Source organism: Branchiostoma floridae, chromosome 10 (assembly GCF_000003815.2).
Source record: "Branchiostoma floridae strain S238N-H82 chromosome 10, Bfl_VNyyK, whole genome shotgun sequence".
NCBI classification, from domain to species: domain Eukaryota; kingdom Metazoa; phylum Chordata; class Leptocardii; order Amphioxiformes; family Branchiostomatidae; genus Branchiostoma; species Branchiostoma floridae.
Genome location: NC_049988.1, coordinates 4,967,244 through 4,975,969, shown reverse-complemented (window position 1 = coordinate 4,975,969; position 8,726 = coordinate 4,967,244). Strand labels below are relative to the sequence as shown.

At 42.2% G+C, this 8,726-nt stretch overlaps 2 protein-coding genes across 2 annotated transcripts in view; one reads left to right on the top strand and one right to left on the bottom strand.

Moving 5' to 3' along the window:
• The window catches only part of LOC118424703, a 7,242-nt gene extending 1,553 nt beyond the window's left edge, over window positions 1–5,689 (bottom strand). The window contains exon 1 of the mRNA XM_035833385.1: window positions 5,482–5,689. Coding sequence (XP_035689278.1) covers window positions 5,482–5,669 — 188 coding nt within the window. The 5' untranslated portion in view covers window positions 5,670–5,689. The remainder of the gene's footprint in view (window positions 1–5,481) is intronic.
• Window positions 5,690–8,007: 2,318 nt separating this feature from the next.
• Window positions 8,008–8,726, top strand: part of LOC118424696 (galactosylceramide sulfotransferase-like) — a 9,930-nt gene continuing 9,211 nt past the window's right edge. The window contains exon 1 of the mRNA XM_035833376.1: window positions 8,008–8,268. Coding sequence (XP_035689269.1) covers window positions 8,081–8,268 — 188 coding nt within the window. The 5' untranslated portion in view covers window positions 8,008–8,080. The remainder of the gene's footprint in view (window positions 8,269–8,726) is intronic.

The following is an 8,726-nucleotide window of genomic DNA, read 5'->3' as shown; positions in this document are numbered from 1 at the left end:
TTTTAGACATTTTAAACGTCCGAAGTTGTTCCGCTTCGAATTCGGCAGCGGCAAAAACGCCCCTGTAGTTCCAACGCAAGTTCCTAGGGAGACCACTTACGTCACTTCTTCCTTGCACCAACAGCTTTCCACCACATAAAAGTCATGACTGTAGCATGTCTAGAACAGGAGATACAAAGCCCGGAAGGTCTTCTGCAGTACCAACAAGAGTTCGTAGACCTCAGGCCTGCATGAAATGTATTGGGTTTCTGTAGACCTATTGTGTATTTTTGCCTTTTTGTCTGTGGTACGTGGTTGGAAAAATGAGCTTTTTACCCTGTTGGTTGTGCACCATGCAAAAGTCTGAAATTCCATTTTCTGAATTTGTAAGTTTGGACATGGATGAACATTACTTATTTTGGATTTCTTAAGTATGTAACCAACCACAGTACCTTGAAGTTGTTGAGACGCAACCTTTTTTTTGTCTCAGATGGCCCATGTACATGTAATTACTCTGTCACATGATATATTCAGTACTAATATCTTCCTATTTCAATGTACTGACCTAATGCAGCTGCTAAATCTCCTTGGTTTGTGTTCTTCCAATGATATTCATTAAAGATTTATTTCTGGGGTGTTATTCACTTGACATCGGAAGGTTACTTGCATAATTTGACCAATGATACTTTTATAGTAGTTCCATAGACATTAGACAATATGAATAGTGCTGGCCCCCATGATGCAGCAGCAACAGTTAGTCCCCAGGGTGGTATGATATTTTCATTCAATCCATCCAACCCAAATCTAAATCTCCTGTAGTACCTAAGCCAAATTTAACAGCATAATTACCTCCATGAAATGTCATGGAATGGAGGTTATATTTTCTGTTATGTGTCTCTGTCTGTGTAGATGATTACTCAAGAACGGCTGTATGGATTGGTTTCATACTTGTTGTGTTGGTGGGGTGTGATGAAATCTCGAATCGATGAGATTTTGGGCGCCGTATCTGTCGTTATAATCGATGTAATAATATCAGAAATCACCCCTATATCTGCGATATATTGGAACAGGCATCGTGCTTTAAGTGTTTGTTAATGGGCTCAGCTCCAAGCAGATGGTGAGGTGATTTGTATGAGGGAAACATTTGTAATGTTTGGGGAACCCCGAGGTTTTTTGAAGATGATAATTAGTTTTATTTATGTCTGCTTAGGATATCATGGAGATGTGAAGCATAAGTACAATTGTAAGAAGTTGAGGTACATTTAACGGTAATGCATAACAGGTATGGATGTCTCACATACTGTACTGCTGATTTGAGTGACATGGTGATTAAAATGCCATTAGGTCCTCTCATCTGGGTTGGGTTTCAGAAGTTTTATGGGCGATACAGATGTTCTGATTTTGTTACGATAAGGGACAGTTGTTAGATGTCTCTTTCTAGCCAATGATACTTGTTTTTAGCAGACGCGGTTGGCGCCAAGTATTCATCTTACAGTTGGTGTAGGGCTGTCAGAGGAAAGTGTGCATCTCGTTTTTGTACCGTGTGAACAGCTGATGTTATGACATATTGTTGGAAAATCAAATCAGCATCTGACTAAAGTTGGCCACATCCCTTCTTCTTTCTGAGTTTCCCAACTTCCTCCCACCACACCGCTCTGAGGCACATAGTCGAACCTCAATAATGCTGACAACCTTAGACAGTTTAAATGCCAAACATCAAGCTTAAGGAACACCACGCTACCATATGCCGTCGACCTCTTAAACGCACAATTAAGTGTCACATTTTAATAATTACTAATCAGATGGACATCCTCTGTGTCATTAAATAAATACACCACTACTTTCCCATAACATTTATAACCATAACTCTCAAATACAACCGACTATAAACATACATACCATCCACAAAAAAGCAATAAATATTTCATGGAGGTATGAGGTCCCCGAACTCTAGTTTACTATGAAAAATGTCCTTGTCAATCCCATTTATAGATGGCAAGCTGCTGGCAATGGAAGCTTTGAAAACTTCAGAAGCTGTTGTAGTCAGAGCAACACCCAGCAAACATCCCCCCAAACCAATGAGCAGTTGCTTAGAAGGGGAATTTCATCATATATTTGCCGCGACAAAATGCAACAAACGATACTGAATTTAAAACAGAACCAAGCTAAGCCTCCACCACTTAACCCTGCCTGTACTATAGATTAAGCAGGCCCAAAAACCAAGCGAATATGACTAGCCCAAAACTACAAATTACCTGTATACAGTATGGAATTGGAAATGGCATTACCAAAGAAACAAAAAGAAACACAGGACAAATCATACACATACCTTTCTCTTATGCCCACGCTCTATACAGTTCTCCTCCACATTAGAAAATTGCATCTTCTTCTGTTTAAGTTCAAGTTCAACCATGATTGCCAACAGGGTAAATGAACTTGTACCAGAACTTTAAACTCAGTACTATACAGCTCTAGAAACACCACAAAGAGTAATAAGCAAACTCCAATTATACCTGACCAACAGATATATCATCTGGTACACTCCCGTCATCTGGCACACCGTAAGACAGGGGATACAAAGTAACCTGATACATTGAAGGTTGCCCCAGGCCAGATGATGGTTCTACACCCAACCGTAATCTGTTTTCAGAACCAAGCAGATATTGGGAGGATGCCCCAACCACACCATTAGTATCTTCGCCTATACAGTATCAAGTTCAAGCACTAGGAGGCCCAAAATCAAACCTCACCACCAGGACACCACCAACAACTCACGTACCAAATAGCAACACAATGGCACCTTGCGTTCCGGAGATACAGCGCACGCCCCGTGCCCGCACAAAAGGTAACCTAAAATGTCAAGTTCAAGCACCAAGGGCGCCAAAATCAAAATTGAGAATTATTCAGCCACCGCCGACACATGTGCCAAATATCATCGCGCCCGCACCAACCGTTCAGAAGATATAACTCCGGAAATACCCCTCCCGGACACAAAATTCGACCTGCCGCGTCAAGTTCAAACGCGACAAGGCCCAAAGTCAATCCTAGGCAACAGGCAACAACTTCCCACCCATGCACCAAAAATCGTCGCAATGGTGCGTATCGTTCCGGACACACAGCGCCAAAAGTGCCCCCAAAACACCAAAAATGCCACCTGCAATGTCAAGTTCAAGCGCCAGGAGGCCCAAAATCAAACCTGAGTGTCAGGTCACCACCCCCAACCCACGTACCAAAAATCGTTGTGCTCGCACCATCCTTTCTCGAGATACAGCGCCCTAAATCCCCAGCTTCCAAATTTTCCCACGCCCGTGAAAACAATACCTGCATACATGCAGGTAAAAAGAGCAATTTGGCAGCGGCAAAAAACGCCGCTGCAGTTCCAACGCAAGCTGCTAGGGAAACCAAACTTACATCACTTCGTCCTTACGCTAACAGCTTTATACCACATAAAAATCATGACTGTAGCTTGTTTCAAACAGGAGATACAAAGCCCGAAAAGTCTACTGCAGTACCAAAAAGCGCCCCTAGGGCAATACGGCAGCGGCAAAAAAAAAACGCTGCTGTAGTTCCAACGCAAGCAGCTAGGGAAACCAAACTTACGTCACTTCTTCCTTACCCTACCAGCTTTCTACCACAGAACAATCATGACTGTAGCATGTTTAGAACAGGAGATACAAAGCCCGGAAGGTCTGCTGCAGTACCAAAAGGCGCCGCTAGGGGGCACCAAAAGTCAAATAAAGTGGCCCGCGTACTTTTTCAAAACAGTAAAGTCTAATGAGTATCTGTACTAAGTTTGGTGCTTGTATCACAATTGTAGTTGAACATTTAGCTGTCCCATACTTTTAGACATTTTAAACATTCGGAGTTGTTCCGCTTCAAATTCGGCAGCTAGTAAGGCAGCGGCTAAAAACGCCCCTGCAACTGCTAGGGAGACAAAACTTACGTCACTTTATCCTTACTACAACAGCTTTCTACCACATAAAAATTATGACTGTAGCATGTCTAGAACAGGAGATACAAAGTCCGGAAGGTCTGCTGCAGTACCAAAAAGCGCCCCTAGGGCAATTCGGCAGCGGCAAAAAATGCCTCTGTAGTTCCAACGCAAGCCGCTAAGGAAACCAAACTTACGTCACTTGTTCCTTACCCTACCAGCTTTCTACCACATAAAAATCATGACTGTAGCATGTTTAGAACAGGAGATACAAAGCCCGGAAGGTCTGCTGCAGTACCAAAAGGCGCCGCTAGGGGGCACCAAAAGTCAAATAAAGTGGCCCGCGTACTTTTTCAAAACAGTAAAGTCTAATGAGTATCTGTACTAAGTTTGGTGCTTGTATCACAATTGTAGTTGAACATTTAGCTGTCCCATACTTTTAGACATTTTAAACATTCGGAGTTGTTCCGCTTCAAATTCGGCAGCGGCAAAAAAAAAGCCCCTGCAGTTCCAACGCAAGCTGCTAGGGAGACAAAACTTACGTCACTTCATCCTTACTACAACAGCTTTCTACCACATAAAAATTATGACTGTAGCATGTCTAGAACAGGAGATACAAAGTCCGGAAGGTCTGCTGCAGTACCAAAAAGCGCCCCTAGGGCAATTCGGCAGCGGCAAAAAATGCCTCTGTAGCTCCAACGCAAGCCGCTAAGGAAACCAAACTTACGTCACTTGTTCCTTACCCTACCAGGCTTTCTACCACATAAAAATCATGACTGTAGCATGTTTAGAACAGGAGATACAAAGCCCGGAAGGTCTGCTGCAGTACCAAAACGCGCCGCTAGGGGGCGCCAAAAGTCAAATCAAATGGCCCGCGTACTTTTTCAAAACAGTAAAGTCTAATGAGTATCTGTACCAAGTTTGGTGCTTGTATCACAAAGTGAAAGATTTTTTCAGTTATCTGCCCCACTATTTATTGTCACCGATGGAGGACTCCAGAACGCCCCGAGCTGTGTCAAGCACGCGACCGGTTTGAAGACAGCAGTCAGGGCCTGACAGATTAGCCCTACGTACAAGCAGATCTTAGCCTGTCATTTTAAAATCCATTGACTAACAGCGTGCAAACATTAAGCCACAGTAAATAAATTTTATGAATGACATCAGAGCGCTCATTAACTTTCGTCTGATTTCAGAAAAAAAGAGAAGATTTTACCTCTTCGGGGACGGCCAGATAGGCACACATGTTGTGTTGTAGCCTAATAATCATACCTGAAGAAGTGACATTAGGTAGGTAGTCATGACTATAGCTGCTGAAGTGAAACTTTTACTACACTTATCAAATAATAAGTTCAATTCTTTAATACAGGAACGAATGCATTGTTATTTGTGATGCCACGTTTTGTCACTTCAAGTCTTGTTACGACGTTTATGGTGTCTATTTGGAAAACTAAGCCTTCTTGTTTTTTTTACTCATCTTGTTTTTTTGCGCTATCTCATTATTTTTACGCACTGTATAGGACGTCATCCATAAAATTTACTTGCTGTGGCCTTAGTGAGGAAATGTTTCCTACCTGGCAACAGGTTTTGTTTTCGTCTTAGAATTTTCGGCAATCCTCGGCTCATGTTCGGAAGAGTACTGCGATTGCTGGTCGATCCACCTTTCCACAGACACGGCATTCTTCCAGTCCACAGACAGAAACAGCACTAAAGTAACACACGCACCGAGACACGCTGCCACAACCACTTTAGCTGTCGTCATGTTTGAGCTTGATTTTACACCTTATATTGGTAAAAACAAGGTCTGGACAACCGGATACACATATAGAAGAATATAGACTAGTTTGACACTTCTTAGGACATACCACATGTGCCGATAGGGGTGGTATATAATATCATGTCAGTGCATTGCTATTTTTGTACCCTGATTTTAGCATAGGCAAAAGTGTTCATCATAGGCCCACATGAATTAAAAAATTCTAGACACTTATAAAATACCGACGAATCATCATTTTGATAATCATCATCGAAATACTACCGTAGCTTTTTCATGGACACCCCGTACTATAGTGGTATAGCCTGTTGTCTTCAAACCGGTTCAACCGGTTGGTATGATGAATTCAAATGAAATCCTGAGCGCATGTGAACATTTTACTTACTAAAGCCCACCTCACACGAGAGCAAGAATTAGCCGAAAAGAAAATTATTTCCTATTCCTGGCAATTCGTAGTGTATTCCAGAAATTCTCACTAAATTCCAGCTACTTGTAACCGTTCTTTTGGCTTGCCCGAAAGTTTTTGACATGTTAAAAACTGTCGAGGTGCATTCGAAGTGGAAAAATATCGAACAGCATTCAAAGTGGATTCTAAGTGTATGTTAACCATTTTAAGTAGTATGACCACATTCTACGGCATCGCAACATCATTCGAAACATTCTTATCTCATTCGATGGAGAACCGACACGGCAAGCCACTTCGGATCCTGCCAAAATGTGGCCAATGAATATCTGGAATGCAGCGAAACTGTCTAGAATACAGTACGAATTCACAGGAATAGAAAGTAATTTTCATTCTGACGGCATTTTGGCTCATTCCTTCTCGTGTGAAGGAAATATAATGTCCATTTGGAATTCCAACCCGAATGGCCCTGAATCTGGCACGCATTTTGCAAATACTTAATTCCGGCTGGTTCTACTTGATTCCTGCTGATTCGGTTTCAGTGTGAAGGCCCTATAATAGGTACATTTGTATTTGGGTTGAAGGAGAAACTAACCTGTCACAACGATAAGGTGTAGCAAAATTAACGTTGTGTTTCCGGTCAAGGCCATGGGGAAATTAGGGTCGTAGGTAGGGACTCTCTTTTTTTCAGATCTTTTTCTTTCGTTAAATGTCGACCATCGAATAAAGATTAGTAATGCAAAACTGAATGCATCAGGCACTGGTATCATATAATTCTACTTATGCAGATACAGTCTGTCTTTTTCTTCTTGACAGCATTTCCAGAACATGACACCGAAAGCTCCAGTACAGTACGTTCAAAAGCCGCAGTGACTCAATGGCCATTTTAAGTGGAACACCGGCGTCCTTTTGGCGTTCCTAGGGCGGTTACCGCCCTTAAAGCTGGCGACTGCGTGCGTCATTCGCAACCAGTCGCCAATGTGCCGCTGTCCGGTGGCAGTGTCTCAGTGAGATATAGCTGCTTATAGTTATACCCCCTTTCCGCTAGGACGGCGGTCTCACCGCGCTCTCTCTGTTACCTAAAATTTGACATAACGCTCAACGAATTCTATAAAAAAGAAGCAAATATTTTTACACTTTGTGTGTTTTTGTCTTCTCGGTCACACTTTTACGTTTTGTATGATAACAGTTATACCCAGTGTGAAAGCGAAGTTTGCACATATCCTATTTAGGTCGCAGTGAGAGCGCAGCGCGATCGTTGTCTAGTGGAAAGGGGACCTAAAACCAAGACTTTCCAGGAGAAGTTATGAGATTTGTGTCACCATGTCCCTCAGGGCTCACCTGTATCACATCACAGTGGGACATGTCGACATTGACAACTTCTGAAAGCACGATTTTCTTCAAGATCTGTATCAGTGTACTTCCTGTGGCGCATCATATTCACCCCTCAATGAACAGTATATAATGAACGCCATAGCGAACTACTTTCCGGATGGTACCCAGGCTACTACGAAATGCCAGGGATAGAAAACATTTTCATTCTGACGGCATTCCGGCTAATTCTTCCTCTCGTGTGAAGGGGGCTTTAGTAAAATGTTCACATGCGCTCAGGCGTTCATTTAAATCCACCATACCAACCGGTTGCACCGGTTTGAAGACAACAGGTTTATGCCACTTCAGTATCATAAAGGGTGTCGATGAAATAGCTATGATAGCATTTCGATGATGACTATTAAAGTGATGATTCCTCCGTATTTCATAGGTGTCTAGAATTTCTAAATTCATGTGGGCCTATGATGAACACCTTTGCCTACGCTGAAATTAGGGTACAAAAAGAGCAATGCAGGGACATGAGATACCAGTACCACCCCTTTCGATGGTACATGTGGCATGTCCTAAGTAGTGTCAAACTTGTCTAGATTCTTCTGTAAAGGTATCCAGTTGTCGGATCCAGACCTTGTTTTTACCAATATAAGGTGTAAAATCAAGCTCTAACATGACGACAGCTAAGATGGTTGGGGCAGCGTGTCTCGGTGCGTGTGTTACTTTAGTGCTGTTTCTGTCTGTGGACTGGAAGAATGCCGTGTCTGTGGAAAGGTGGATCGACCAGCAATCACCGCACTCTTCCGAACATGAGCCGAGGATTGCCGAAAATTCTAAGACGAAAACAAAACCTGTTGCCAGGTAGGAAACATTTACCCACTAAGGCCACAGCAAGTACATTTTATGGATGCCGTCCTATACAGTGCGTAAAAATAATGAGATAGCGCAAAAAAAAAACAAGATGAGTAAAATTAACAAGATGGTTCAATTTTGAAAATAGACATCATTAACATCGTAACAAGATTTGAAGCGACAAAACGTGGCATCACAAGTAACAAGGAATTCGTTCCTGTACTAAAGAAGTTAACTTGTGTAGTAAAAGTTTCACTTCTTCAACTATGATAATGACTACCTCCCTAGTGTCAATACAAGTATAATCATTAGGCTACAACACAACATCTTTGCCTATTTTGGTCTATCTGACCATCCCCAAAGAGGAAATGTTTTTTTTTTCATCTGAAATCCGATGAATATTAATTAGCGCTCTGAAGTGATCCATAAAATTTACTTACTGTGGCCTAATGTTTGTGCACGCACAT